Below are 15,748 nucleotides of genomic sequence, written 5' to 3' on the forward strand. Positions count from 1 at the left end.
TGAAATCCCAGAGCAAAATGCAGGCAGGCAGACACCTCCCTCCCCTTCCACACTGTATGTTATTCTTATAACAATCTCTACAATATTAAAGATCTTCTACCTGATTGATTTTAAGAATATTGCACTGGCTCACCAGCTCTTCTGAGTTTCTACATTAATCTAAGCAATAAGAGCCTTTAACACATTCATAAATAACCTGCCGATGTTGGCACCTAGGAGCTGAGCACAGAAATGTTAAGCAACAACAAATTTCATAGTTCAAAAGGCACAGTTAAGTAGAGGGGAGGGGAGGTAGTTTGAGGGAGCCAAAGGTTGCTTGGAAGAATATGAGATTCTCATTCAGAACAAAGATCCTTATGAAAGAAAATACATAAAACTTGCATGAAATCAGTCAAGTAGCTATAAAAACTCATTTCTTTGGCTCCATATCAGACATCTCCACCTCAGCTGTCTTTATTATCATCTGCTGTCAGATCTTTAAGGGCTTGGTGATTTGTTCAGCAGGGGAAAAGAATCTATAGGTCAAGTGAAAAATTTCACACACATCTTCAACCTTAGGTAGTTTCATTTCATTTTGCTCCCAGTAGCTCCAGGGCCTAACTCCAGCGAGTGCCAATATTAAGGCTCAATTAAAATAAGCTGCAATTAGTAGAGCTATTTTCTCTCAGGCTAGTGAAGTCAGGAAATGGATATTGGGAAATGTTTAAAAACAGGCAGCTACTGAGAACAGATTACAGACAGAAATGAACGTATTTGTTTTTCTACAGTTGCTATGCAGAGGCCTCTGGGAGTAAAAGCTTAACCAGTATGAGCTTTAAACTAAAACCCCTGCAGCTAAACATGAACTGTGCAAAACAAGGGCTCCATCTCAGAACAGAAAACTGCTGGGCCCAGAAAATTAAAAGCCAGAGGCGTTTTCCATTTAAACTAAATCCCAGTGCCGCCTCCCAGCCAAAGAATTATAAGCAGTATCAGATTTACAAAATGAACAATTACCCTGGAAAAATGTGGCCTATTGTATGTTCCCAGATGCTACATCTCCAAAAGTTTTTTTTTCCCCCAAATCCAAGTTTTGCTTTTTGATTAAGCATTATTGGCATATCTTTTTAAATATTAGAGAATCTTTTCTAAAAATGGGCTGCACTGTGTGCTCATAATTTATGACCTCATTTGAAGTGCTGCCCTTCCCTGTGGCAATTTCTGTCCTTCCCTACAGCGCCTGCAAATAATAGGGTTTATTTTGCCATTGCATAACTGCCAAAAGGGTTTCTGCAGTTTTCCTTCAAAAAGAGACAATAAAAAGATTATATATTTCTATATCTACATATATAGCAAAGTGTAATAACTGGAAGGTCTTACCTCTTTAGCTTTCTGCTTTAATCGCTGCTGTTCTGGGTCTTCTTTATTAGAACGGCTCTAACAAGGAAAGAGAATGCTTTAAAACATAAAAGTTATCAGTGTTCTAAAACATATAATTAAAAAGAAACCTCCAAGAGCTCAGCATTCTGTTAAATATTTAACAAAAAAGAATTTGCTCTTGCGATTAAGAATCTGAGCTACAGGGGTGCATGCTCCAATCCATTCTTTCTTCTCATCTTACCCTGCCACCTCTGTCCTAGCCTAGAGGAAGCTTAAGCCCAAACTGATGTTAACACACTCGGGCAGGTGTAGCCGAAGGACGACCTTGCTCCTGTTAGGAGAATGCAACTAAAAGAGAAGAAGCTGCTGGAGCAGGAGAAAGAAAGAAAAAAGGCTGAGGGGAAAGGAAGATATTTTAGGTGGAAATGTGGCAGGGTCCCAAAGACAGGAAGGCTTTCCTGTCAGAAAAACACATATAAAAATCTTAGCAACCCTGAGTATGTCTTTATTTCTCTATTAGATGATTATGGCTACCAAGCTGGAAAAGTCTTCTAACCCCAGAAGCTGGTTGATTCTGTGGTAGACAGAGCCTATGGTATGATCTCCCTGAAGCTAACCCACAATTCATTGGGACCCCCAGTAACAAATCCTTACACAAATATTAACATTATGCTAAACTCTAGAAAGGAAATGGGACTTGATATACTGTAGCACTTTTCTATGGTGATATAATCAAAGGTACATATACAAGTACTTATTTTGTACTCAGGGCAATGGAGGGTTAAGTAACTTGCCTAGAGTCACAAGGAGCTGCAGTGGGAACTGAACCCAGTTCCTCATGTTCTTAGGCCACTGCACTAACCACTAGGCTACTCCTCCAATCCACATTTATTTAAATTTCTTATACTGACCTGCAAGCTTGAAAGTGGTGTACATTCTTATATGCAGTTTCTCAGGGTTCTCTTCCATCTCCGCCTCAACCTTTATTTGCATCCCTTGCAAAGCTGATGCAGAAAGTTGGGTAATTTTTTTTTTTAATGTATTCACTATAATACACAGATCCAAGTGCTGCTCGGGAGAAGAACAAGTTAAATGGCTACAGAAATTAGGTGAGTGTTTAGATACACTCAGAGCAGATGAGTAGAAATTACTTGAAATTAAATCTAGAAAAAAGTTGAAGGCTTGTCAATAAGTAAACTTTCTATAGAATCTATGACTTTCCAATTCAATTTAAAGATCAGTTGACTATTTCAGAAGTTAAGACTGATAGTGTTATTGACATGGGACACCATTTCCAAATAAGGCGGTTGATAGTTATTCAATCATTATTTTCAAAGGCTAGTTTTGCAATTATTCTTTTGTGAGAAGGACTGGACTGCTGCGATTTCTTTGGTTTATTCAAAAAATCATAAGGAGATGTAATTAGTTAAAACAGCTGATATGTTAACTGGATGTGGACTGAGGAACGTATATCCCCGATTTTGCAGAACCAACTTTGGTAAAGGAAGGAGGAAAAAAAGGATTTAGTTTGAAGCCTTGACTGTGGTCTTCAAGACCTTAAGGAGAATGGACAAGAGTATTTGGATGAAAAAATATGAATCATTACAAGCTATGCATTCCCAAGGAAAGCACACAAATTAAACAAAAAAACCTCTCCACTGAAAAATGGTCTAATTAAACACCAGTGAATTCAGTGCACATGAAAGAAAAAGCCTCAGTACTGGGTGAGTCCGATGACCCTACCTCCTATCCAACTCATTGGCATAAAAAACTTTCATGAAAACACTGAATAACTATCCTTAAGTATGTCTTTGAAAAAAGTTTTATACACTGATACACTGATTTCTAACAGATTTCAAGGTTCCAATCAAAAAAAAGGTCAACGATGGTTTCATGGCTTTCTGCCACTGCCTCAGGACCACTGAACCTGACAGCAGCACCAACTTACAAGAAGACTGAAACTATCCTGTAGGAGACGGGTGCTGTTTAATGCAGCATGAGTATTTAGAAGACTAAAAGGTACTTTCTTACAGTGTCAATACCTAGACACTTGAGAAGGTATTCTTTATTATGTGCAACGCAGCATGCTTTACGCCTATTAGATGCAGCGGCTGAAATTCACGCTGATGAAGGCCCACTCATGTCCCTTTGGAATAACTCTAAAATTCAGATCAATGGAAGATCCCTCTCATGGAAAAGGTGGCAGCGGGCGGGTGTGTGGTTTGTTCATCAATTGATCTCCTCTAATTCTTTTGTCCCCTTTGATATTTTCCGTTCCACATACTCACTCCCATCCTCTGTACGATCACAATGGCTTATGCTTACTGGAATATTAGATAATATACATACACGCCCTGATTTTATGACCTCTATTCATACTGTTCGTCATTGGTCTACTCTGGCTTTACTGAAGGGTAAGGCAATATCTCTTTTTTATGGTATACTAAGAGATCACTTCTTCACTTTTTCAACTCAATCTATGAACCATTGGGACTCTATTTTGAAAACCACGCTTTCTGAAATAGATTGGGAACTCTTCTGGTCTTCCACAAATCGTCCTCTTTTATCATCCAGAGTTTCACAATCAATGTACTTTGTTATGTGGAATGCAGTATGGACTCCATATCGTAAGTGGAAAGCGAATCTACAACAAGATTCTACCTGTTGGAACTGTCTGAAAGCACCCGGAACTCTCGATCACATGCTTTTCCACTGCAATATGGTTCATTCCTTTTGGCTTCGTATTTGGGATACCATAAAATCTATCACTAAATGTTCAGAAGTGATCTCCATGGATATTATAATTCTTCGTTCTCAACACCCATGTTTTGCACAATCAAATTGCCCGCCTAAACTCATTGACACCATGTTCGTGACAGCTCTAATGCATATTCTGAAAAACTGGAAATCATCCTCATTGCTAGACTACACTTTTTGGTGGAACTCCTTAAGTATGTACCATAAATTTGAATCTTATGCATATGAAAAGAAATTGTTTTCTCGATCTTCCACAAATTTGACACGAAACAAATCACCTTGGACATTCCTAGATTCATATGTTCGTTCTGCTCTATAGACACTTCTGCCTCTCTCTTTCTCTCTCTATATCTCTCTCTATTTCTCATTCTCTTTCTCTTCCTTTATATTTCTCTCTCTTTCTCTTATCCCTCCTGCTTCTCTGTCTTCTTCTATTCCTTTTCTAAGCAGTTCCAGATACTCTGGATCCTTCTCATTAATCTAGTTTTATCCAAATGATTGTAGATACGAATATTTGATACATGATTTTATTATGATCTATATGTTTGAACTGCTTTCTGTTTATAATTCCTATAATATTCAATAAAACCATTGAACTGAAAAAAAAAAAAAAAAAAAAAAAAAAAAGACACTCAATTGAGCAGTATACTCTCTGCTTCCTGGCGGTACCACCATAGAATGGCTCCATCTCTGCTAACTGTGATAGCGACAGGACTAAACAACCACAATGTGCCAGTCATTCCCATAACCTGCAGCATAACAATCTATGCAGTAGAATGTGAATTAGTGTGTACTATTATGTCAGAATGGTATTTGTGACTGTACTTGCATAGCACGAAATGAGATAACAGGTAGGTAGGGGCCAATCCCCAAACCAACTTGAAACAAAGACATGCGAATTTGAACATTACTCGTGCTTCTACTGGAAAAAATGCAATTCGCGTACCAACTACAGTACTCCCCCGATATTTGCAGGGGTTCTGTTCCAGGAACCCCTGCGAATCTCGAAAAACCACGAATATGGTTTTCCATGGGGGAGCCTGAAGAGGGCAGCGGGAGAGGGCAGCAGGAGCGCCGTGAGTGCAGGAAATCATTCGTGGTATGCTCCGACCGCCTCTTCCTGCACTAAGTCAGCCCTTATCCAATCAGGAGCTGTGTGTCAAAACAGCTCCTGATTGAATAAGGCCCGACTTAGTGCAGGAAGAGGTGGTCGGAGCTTACCGCGAGTGATTTCCTGCACTCGCAGCGCTCTGGCTGCTCTCTCCTGCCTCTCCCGCTGTCCTCTCCTTGTCGGCGGTTCGCAGTCAGAAAATACCGCGAATGACTGGGACCGTGAACCGCCGACCATGAACGACCGGGGGAACACTGTACATAGTATACTTTGGTAAGAGGCCTGTAGCTGTCAAAAGCTGAAAAAAAAGGATAGGAACATACATGCTGTACTACGTTTATATTTAAGGAACCGAGAGGATGATCTAGTGTTTAAAAAAAGCCTGTGCAGAGGTTTCAGACAACCAGGCTTGGGATAAGAAACTATAATGTCACTGTACAGTAAATGTACTCTTGGTTTTAATGCTATGAGAGGGCTGTCATCACTGACCAAGAGGCCCAGATGAAGTAATCTAATTAAAATGATAATTGAGCCAGGATTTTGTAGTATGATTTAGAGATTTTTCTCTTAGTTTATGTGCACATAAACTAAGGCACATAAACTAAGAGAAAAATCCTACTAGAAATATTTTGCCGGTCAGAAAGATCGAAATCTGAGAAGTTAGATGTAGAAGCTAGAAGCAAGCTTGATATTTAGATCCACAAGTTGCAAATTATTGCTAAATGTATGAAAAAGGTGATTAATAAATTCCAATAAATAAAATAAAAATAATAAAATAAATTCATAGGTTGCAGTTTGGCTCAGAGCAGGTCTAGTAAATGTTATAGTTGAAGGAAAGTGCTTCTAATTAAGTTGTGCAAACTGATATAAAAGTGGCTATATGTTAACTGTAGAAAGTTGTTCAGAAGTCTCTGGAAAAATATAAACTATGCACTCAAGTGGGTAAATAAAACTTGTCTACATTATCCCAGGGTTCTGCTCATTTAGGATAAAGCCCTAGTGCTAAGTTCCTGGGTCAAAGAGATAGCCCATTAGGGACCTGTTGATTAAATCCCATTGGCTTCCGGTAAGCCATCGTATTACTTTTAAATTACTGTTTTTAGTTTTTAAAGCCTTGAGTTTTAATGAACCACAATTTATCAACAGATGGCTAATCCCTTACAGCACGACACGGTCTCTCCGCTCGACGTCTCATAAAGCACAGTTACTTACCGTAACAGGTGTTATCCAGGGACAGCAGGCAGATATTCTTAACGTATGGGTGAAGTCACCGACGGAGCCCCGGTACGGACACTTTTAACTAGAAAGTTCTAGTTGACCGCACTGCGCATGCGCAGGTGCCTTCCCGCTCGACGGAGGAGAGCGTGGTCCCCAGTTAAGATAAGCCAGCTAAGAAGCCAACCCGAGGAGGAGGGCGGGTCCTAAGAATATCTGCCTGCTGTCCCTGGATAACACCTGTTACGGTAAGTAACTGTGCTTTATCCCAGGACAAGCAGGCAGCATATTCTTAACGTATGGGTGACCTCCAAGCTAACAGAGGGGGAGGAGGGATGGTTGGCCATTAGGAAAATAAATTTTGTAACACAGATTGGCCGAAGAGTCCATCCAGTCTGGAGAAGGCATCCAGACAGTAGTGAGTAGTGAACTTGTGAACTGAGGACCAAGTGGCAGCCTTGCAGATTTCCTCAATGGGCGTGGAACGGAGGAAAGCCACGGAAGCAGCCATAGCTCTGACTCTGTGGGCCGTGACAACACCTTCCAGTGAGAGACCGGCCCGAGCATAACAGAAGGCAATGCAGGCAGCAAGCCAGTTAGAAAGCGTCCGTTTAGAGACAGGGCGACCTAAACGGTTAGGGTCGAAAGATAGAAAGAGTTGAGGGGATGAGCGGTGAGCCCTGGTGCGATCAAGATAGTAAGCAAGGGCACGCTTACAGTCCAGCGTATGCAGCGCCTGTTCCCCAGGATGAGAGTGGGGTTTGGGAAAAAAGACAGGCAAAACAATGGACTGGTTGAGGTGAAAGTCCGAGACCACCTTGGGAAGGAACTTAGGATGGGTGCGCAGAACCACCTTGTCATGGTGAAAAACAGTGAAAGGTGGGTCGGCAACCAGTGCATGCAGCTCACTAACCCTCCTGGCAGAGGTGATGGCAATGAGGAAAAGCACCTTCCATGTCAGAAATTTGAGTGAAGTAGTGGCAAGAGGCTCAAACGGAGGTTTCATGAGGGTTGACAAAACCACATTCAGGTCCCAGACGACTGGAGGAGGCTTCAGAGGTGGTTTGACATTGAAGAGGCCTCTCATGAACAGGGAAACCAGGGGATGAGCCGTAAGAGGTTTTCCGAGGATAGGCTCATGGAACGCAGTGATGGCACTGAGGTGGACTCTGATGGAGGTAGACTTGAGGCCAGCGTCAGACAGAGAGAGCAAATAGTCCAGTACAGTTTCCACCGCCAATGAGGTGGGATCGTGGTGATGCAGTAGACACCAAGAGGAGAACCTGGTCCACTTCTGATGGTAACATTGGAGGGTGGCCGGTTTCCTGGAGGCATCCAAAATGCGACGGACAGGCTGAGACAGATTCTGTGGAGAGGTCAGCCCAAGAGAAACCAAGCTGTCAGGTGGAGCGAGGACAGATTGGGATGTAGTAGAGACTGATGCTGCTGCGTAAGTAGAGTAGGAAACACAGGAAGAGGAATGGGCTCCCTGGAGCTGAGCTGGAGCAGGAGAGAGAACCAGTGTTGGCGAGGCCACCGAGGAGCGATGAGAATCATGGTGGCATTGTCTCTGCGGAGTTTGAACAACGTCCGCAACATCAGAGGAAGTGGAGGGAAGGCATAGAGAAACCGACCCATCCAGTTGAGCAGGAACGCATCCGGGGCCAGACGATGAGGAGAGTAGAGTCTGGAACAGAAAAGGGGCAGTTGATGGTTGTGAGGAGATGCAAAGAGGTCCACCTGAGGAGTGCCCCACCGATCGAAGATGGAGTGGAGTGTGGTCGGATCCAGAGTCCACTCGTGAGGTTGAAGGATGCGGCTGAGATTGTCGGCCAGGGAGTTCTGTTCGCCCTGGATGTAGACAGCCTTAAGGAAGAGATTGCGGGCCGTGGCCCAGGTCCAGATGCGGATGGCCTCCTGACAGAGGAGGGGAGAACCGGTGCCGCCTTGCTTGTTTATGTAATACATGGCGACTTGGTTGTCTGTGCACAGGAGAAGAACCTGAGGGTAGAGAAGGTGTTGGAAAGCTTTGAGTGCATAGAACATGGCCCTGAGTTCCAGGAAGTTGATATGATGTTGACGTTCCTGAGGGGTCCAGAGACCCTGTGTGCGAAGTTCTCCCAGGTGGGCTCCCCATGTGTAGGGGGAGGCATCCGTGGTGATGACCATGGAGTGAGGGGGTAGATGAAAAAGCAGACCCCTGGAAAGATTGGAGGAGTTCAACCACCATTGAAGAGATCGCTGAAGAGACGATGTCACACAGATGGGATGAGAAAGAAGGTCCGTGGTCTGAGACCATTGGTTGGCTAGAGCCCACTGAGGTGTTCTGAGGTGGAGTCGTGCCAGAGGGAGCACATGGACCGTGGAAGCCATGTGGCCCAGGAGGACCATCATCTGCCGAGCAGGGATGGAGTTATGAAGGAGCACCTGGCAGCAAAGATGGAGCAGGGTCTGTTGACGGTCGGAGGGGAGAAACGCCCTCATCAGAGTGGTGTCGAGAACTGCTCCAATGAACTGAAGTCGCTGTGTGGGAAGCAGATGCGACTTGGGGTAGTTGATCTCGAACCCCAGAAGATGGAGGAAAGAGATGGTGTGTTGAGTGGCTTGTAGCACAAGCGGAGACGTAGGTGCTTTCACCAACCAATCGTCCAAGTAGGGGAACACCTGGAGGTTGTGAGACCTGAGGAAGGCCGCCACCACAATAAGGCACTTGGTGAACACCCTGGGCGATGATGCGAGGCCAAAGGGTAGCACTTTATACTGGTAGTGATGGTGCTGTATCTGAAACCGGAGGTAGCGACGTGAAGTCTGATTGATTGGAATGTGAATGTAGGCCTCCTTGAGGTCTAGGGAACATAGCCAGTCGTGTTGAGAGAGAAGAGGGTAAAGCGTGGCCAGGGAGAGCATTCTGAACTTTTCCTTGACCAGACACTTGTTGAGGTCCCTGAGATCGAGGATGGGACGGAGGTCTCCTGTCTTCTTGGGTACCAGGAAGTAGCGGGAGTAGAATCCCTGACCCCTTTGGTCTTGGGGGACTTCTTCGATGGCATTGAGAAGAAAGAGGGATTGAACCTCCTTGAGAAGGAGGAGGGTTTGAGAGGAGTGAGAAGCAGACTCTACGGGAGGATTGTCTGGTGGAAGAGTCTGGAAGTTGAGAGAGTAGCCGTGGCGAATGATGGTAAGGACCCACTGGTCTGACGTGATGACCTCCCAACGGCTGAGAAAAAGTTGCAGGCGTCCTCCGATAGGTTGAGGAAGAGGTAACGCTGGTGAGAGACTGGCTATGCCCTGGAGAAAGGAGTCAAAAGGGCTGAGAAGGTTTTGACTGAGGGAGAGGCTTGGCAGGTTGATGAGATTGGGAGCGAGCCTGAGTTTGCTGTTGCTGACGAGGTCGGCGAGGTTGTTGCGGAGGTGGATGAAGAGGTCTGGCTAAGAATCTGCGTTGGTATGAAGACTGCTGTCTATAGGGGCGAGCAGGCGGAGTCTTCTTCTTTGGTTTGATGAGAGTATCCCACCTGGTCTCGTGAGCAGAGAGTTTCTGGGTGGTGGAGTCTAGGAACTCTCCGAAAAGTTCATCACCAAGACAAGGTGCGTTAGCCAGGCGGTCTTGGTGGTTAACATCGAGGTCGGAAACTCTCAGCTAGGCCAGACGTCTCATGGCAACCGCCATGGCCGAAGCTCGAGAGGTGAGCTCGAAAGAATCATAAATAGAGCGCACCATGAATTTGCGGAGTTGGAGCAGACTGGAAATGTGTTGTTGGAAAAGAGGGACCTTACGTTCAGGAAGATACTTTTGTAATGAAGAGAGTTGTTGAACCAGATGCTTCATGTAGAAGGAGAAGTGAAAGGTGTAATTATTGGCTCTGTTTGCAAGCATTGAATTTTGATAAAGGCGCTTGCCAAATTTATCCATCGTTTTGCCCTCTCTGCCAGGAGGGGTAGAAGCATAAATACTGGATCCCTGGGTTTTCTTCAAGGTGGATTTGACAAGAAGAGATTCATGGGGTAGTTGGGGTTTGTCAAACCCCGGGATAGGGATGACCCTGTAGAGACTATCCAGTTTTCTAGGGGCCCCCGGTACCGAGAGAGGGTTCTCCCAATTCTTGTAGAAAGTTTCCCGTAAGATGTCGTGGACGGGTAACTTTAGGAATTCTTTGGGGGGTTGCTCGAAGTCTAGGGCATCTAAGAAAGTCTGTGACTTCTTAGAGTCAGATTCTAATGGGATAGAGAGAGCCGCTGACATTTCCCGAAGAAATTTGGTGAACGAGGATTGTTCAGGCTTGGAACCGGTATCGATTGTGGAGGGCTCCTCGTCGGTTGAAGAAGCCTCATCGTCGGTACCGGGTTGGGATTCTTCCCAGAGGTCCGGGTCCCTGACGTCGGTGTGTATAGGACGGGACGGTGGTGTGGATGGTTCTGCGTGGCGAGTCTTAGAGAGAGATTTGCCAGAACGCATGGAGATGGTACTGGGGGAAGAGGAGCGGTGCCGGTCTCGGTCGGCTTGGCGACGGTCCCGATGTCGGAGAGGATCGGCATCAGAGTGCAGTTGCACGAGAGGGTTGATGGGTTCCGCTGCGAGCACCGGCATGGATGTTTAATGGTACTGATGGAGTCGACTCCGGTGGTATGGTGCGAGGCTTGGGCCGGTCCGGTACCGGAAGGAGCGGGGCCAATATTGTTGGCAACAGGTGCTGTAGTTGTTGCTGTAGCTGCTCCTGTAATTGAGTTTGGAGTATGGCCGCAATGCGGTCGTCCAGAGGAGGCACCGGTACCGCTTTTTTCTTTTTCGGTACCATAGGTGCTGCTCTACGCCCCGGCGATGAGGAGGCCGATGACGAGGCACTCACCAAAATCGGGGCGGAGCGTTTACGGGGTCGGCTGGATGCCGGGAGGACCGGTGTCGCCGCCGTGGCAGGAGGGCGCTCAAGGGAAGTGGAAGGCTTCTTAGCCGGCTTACCTGACGCCATCGACCCCGAGGAAGGATCAGGCGGTGTGGAGGTAGTCGGTGCCGACTTTAGCGGCGCCGTCGATGGTGTGGCAGACTCCATGGCAGATCCGGTGCCAAAAAGGATGTTCTGCTGGATCTGCCTATTCTTTAACGTACATTTTTTAAGAGTAGCTCTGGACCCAGGCACTGTAAGCACCAATTGTGCGGGTCAGTGAGAGAGATTGGGCGTGCACACCGCTGGCACTTCTTAAAACCCGGCTGAGGGGGCATGAATGGAAACACGGCCTCCGCAAAATCAAACCCGGAGGCCTGTATGTTGGCAACAGGCCCCGCTGGGGCCGGCCAGAAAAATAAAGGAAAAGACAAATTAAAGAATTTTTTTTTTTTTTTTTTTTTAGACGAAAAAGAAACCCGAAGGGAAAAAAGCAAAAAAGGAAGAAAATTACGCGAGCGGGAAGGCAAAGTAGAAAATTTCAACAGCCGTTGAAAGCACATGCGTCTTCTTCGCTCCGTGGAAACGAAGAAACTGGGGACCACGCTCTACTCCGTCGAGCGGGAAGGCACCCGCGCATGCGCGGTGCGGTCAACTAGAACTTTCTAGTTAAAAGTGTCCGTACCGGGGCTCCGTCGGTGACGTCACCCATACGTTAAGAATATGCTGCCTATTTGTCCTGGGATAATCTTCTTTCCGTTCCCTCAATGAAAGTTATAGGAATTAGAAGGAACGATATGTTTTCAGTTATGGCCCCCCAATCGTGGAATCTTTTACCCCAATATATTAGAGAATTAAAAGATTTAACCTTATTTAAAAAAATTCTAAAAAATTTCTCTTTAAAGATGCTTATGATTCCTAGCATATTAATTATCAATTTTTACTTAAGCAGCTAAAATTACCCTCCCCTTTTTTGTTCTTTCCTTTTATGTTTTTCCTTCTCTCCTATCCAAACATTGTAACTTTTTCCCCACTTACCCTCACAACTCTTGTAAGTTTTAACCTATAACAAAAGTTATTTTATATGTATGTATTTTGTATGTTAAGTTTTAACCCATAACAAAAGTTATTTTATATGTTAACACCAATATTGTATCTGTATATTTTATTATGTTGTACATCGCCTAGCAATTTAAATAGGCGATTCATTAAGAACAAATAAACTTGAACTTGAACTTGGACGATAACTGAAAGAGTGAATGAATGGCAAAAGATGCCTCAAGTCCCAAATTTGGACTATGGTATTAAAACAAAGCAGTGATTGAGCAGAACTGGTATAATTTGTCATACTTTATATTTTCTTCTCCGTCTCGACCACTACCCACTCATGCAGTGGATGATACTCACTTTAGCCACCCTCAATAGTATTTCTCGTTCCTCTTCATTCTTTCGCTGTTTCTCAAGCTGATCCAGTTGCTCTAAAAATTTAAGCTGTGACCTGGTGTCACCAGACTTGAGGTACTTTTCACTGTCCTGGAAACAAACATATATTTTCAATATTCATGGATAAAGCTGTACACTAAAATAGTTGGTACAGTTACCAGAAATAATACGTTCTATCCACTATGCAGTAGAAAGCAATGGTGGGCAAGCTGGGGTATTCAGCACAATCTGTACTGCCACCAAAAATGGTTTGAGCCATATTCCAAGTTTGTAAGAAAATGGGCAGCCCACTGAGAAGGTGCATCACTTTGAAAGACATTTACTGGTGAGAAAACAAAATAAACAGCTTATTGTTAAAGAGAACTCTGGTAAATGGGAATACAATCTTTGGGAATTGTCCTTCTATAACATTTACACAAAAAAATCAATAGGGTTCTAGTATCAGGAATTTATTCTGTCAAAATATAAGTTAATTACTAAAGAACATAAGAATAGCCTTACTGGGTCAGACCAAAGGTCCATCAAGCCCGGTAGCCTGTTCTCATGGTGGCCAATTCAGGTCCCTAGTACCTAGCCAAAACCCAAAGAGTAGCAACATTCCATGGTACCGATCCAGGGCAAGCAGTAGCTTCCCCCATGTTTTTCTCAATAAGACTATGGACTTTTCCTCCAGGAAATTGTCCAGACCCTTCTTATAACCAGCTACGCTATCCACTCTTACCACAAACTATTATTTTTTTTAAATCTAGCACTATTCTAATTCTATATGCAGTTGGCATGCTTTGCAAAGTCATTACTTTTTAGCTAGGCATCTCTGAAGTCATAGGCAGCAATTTCCTTTAGAGTGGCAAGCATCCACATCCCAACAATAGTCCCCACACAGTTCTCTTCACCAGACCCTTTTAGCACAAGCAAAAATTACAGTATAAAATAAAGTTTCAACCCTTGTGCTTTCAGTTCATCCACCTGCTTCACATTAACAACAGCAGGTTCCTGCTCCTTAGAGCTGACTGAGGGAACAAAAGTTGCTATGTTTGCTTTCATCACCTTTTGTTGAAAAAAATGTAACCCACCAAAAAAATCCCACCCAGATCTCACAGCAACCTCCACATACAACCTTTTATACTCCCCAGCAGTCCCAATTGTTCACAGGCCTGGACATCGGTAAACTTGGGCCTCAAACAGTGAAAAGGAAAAAAACAACTTTCTAAAAAAAAAAAAAAAAAAAAATAGCCTGAACAGTCCCTTTTCAGCAGCTTGCTTATAAGTTCAGCTAGCTATACAGTGTCCTTTAAAACTGGAATGACTTTAGGTAACTGAAAGGCTTTTCACAGTTTAAACATTATGTCTCACTTCTTCCCAAGCAAAAATAGCAAACAAACAGTAAATCACAACAGTTAATTGCCAGCCATGGTCAGGTTTACCTCCATAGCCTCAGTAGGCTCTGGCTTAGCAATCTCCATATTTTCTTCCACCTCACAAGACTCTGGTAGGTCTGGCTCTTCAGTGCTCTGCCATTCCATAGACCAGGGCTGCCCTAGTCTGGTCCTCGAGATCTACTGGCAGGCCAGGTTTTCAGGATATCCACAATGAACATGCATATTCATTGTGGATATCCTGAAAACCTGGCCTGCCAATAGATCTCGAGGACCGGATTTGAGCAGCCCTGCCATAGACTCTTCTTCCAGCTGCTGCTTGTCCTGGAGAGCTTTTAAGAGAAGTTGTTTCTGCACTGTTCTCCTTAGCTTATGTATGCTGGGCTTATGTTTTCCAAGGCCACACCCAAACCAGTCAGAGGGAACAGGCCTCAGCTCTCTCTGGCTCCCCTTGTGGCCACCCAGGAGATTTTCCTGCCCTTTAACTATAGGGAATTGCCTGGGTTCTGGCTTGGGATAAACAGCTCTAAATTAACTAGCCTTACTCCTATCGTTTGCCTGCCCTTTTCTGCTAGATGAAGCACTGCTGCTTGTTCTTCTGGGTGACAGGGCTGACTTTAAGGTCTGAAATGTCACACAATGCCAGATTCAGGCTCTCACATAGCCATGCGGTCCTACAAATATGGCAACTGTTCTCTCTCAGAACTGTTCTCTCTCAAGCTTAAGCTCTGTGGTTGCAGCCTAGCTATCTGGGAGAAGTAAAGCCCTCTAGGGATTTAAGTCCACAGAACACACTTTACTCATACATCTAATATAATAAAATGCTAGGCCGCGTATGCGCATTCAAAAGTCGTGTTCTCTGATCCGTTGCAGAAACACGAGTGCGCATGCGTGGCCCTGGCTGCGGCTTTCAAATTAAAAAAAAAATTACACAGCTGCGGCGGCCTTCCTCACCCCCGCCTCTCACTGTGAATGGTACCGGCTCCTCTCTCGAACTGCACCAGGATCGAGAGAGGAGCTGCAGCGGCGGCTTTCAACTTAAAAAAAAACAAAAAACCCCAACTGGAGATCGCCGCTCTCACCCGACTCCCACTGTGCATGGTACCAGCTCCTCTCTCGAACTGCACCAGGATCGAGAGAGGAGCTGCAGCGGCGGCTTTCAACTTAAAAAAAAAAAAAACCAAACCCACAACTGGAGGTCGCCGCTCTCACCCGGCTCCCACTGTGGTCTAAAACAACGTTGCAAAAGTTAAAGAAAACTTGCGCATCTGTAGTGAAGGAGTTTAAGCAACTGTGCCATGTATTTTTTAAAATAGCAGGCGCATTACACGGTCGCCATAACAATGTTGCTGCTGCACAGGAAAATGGACAGGGGAAGAAATGCTGCTGCAGCTGCTGCACAGGGAAGTAGGGAGGGGGGAAATGCTGATGCACAAGGAAATGGAGGGGGAGGGAATGCTGATATGGCTACTGTACAGGAAAGTGGACAAGGGGAGATAAATGCTGCATAGGAGGCAGAAAGAGAGACAAATAGAAAGAAAGACAAATAATAGGAGGGAGGGAGACAGAAAGAAAAGAAGAAAGACACAAGGACAGGGAGTGGGGCA

The 15,748-nt window shown here is 44.7% G+C and overlaps 1 protein-coding gene across 7 annotated transcripts in view; it reads right to left on the reverse strand.

Moving 5' to 3' along the window:
• The window catches only part of TAF4B (TATA-box binding protein associated factor 4b), a 152,872-nt gene that overhangs the window by 65,294 nt on the left and 71,830 nt on the right, over positions 1-15,748 (reverse strand). For all 7 annotated transcript variants that reach the window (XM_033929769.1, XM_033929770.1, XM_033929771.1 and 4 more), the window contains 2 exons: positions 12,730-12,855; positions 1,360-1,416 (listed from right to left, as the gene is read on the reverse strand). In XM_033929769.1, coding sequence (XP_033785660.1) covers positions 1,360-1,416; positions 12,730-12,855 — 183 coding nt within the window. The remainder of the gene's footprint in view (positions 1-1,359; positions 1,417-12,729; positions 12,856-15,748) is intronic.

Source organism: Geotrypetes seraphini, chromosome 2 (assembly GCF_902459505.1).
Source record: "Geotrypetes seraphini chromosome 2, aGeoSer1.1, whole genome shotgun sequence".
Taxonomy (NCBI): Eukaryota; Metazoa; Chordata; class Amphibia; order Gymnophiona; family Dermophiidae; genus Geotrypetes; species Geotrypetes seraphini.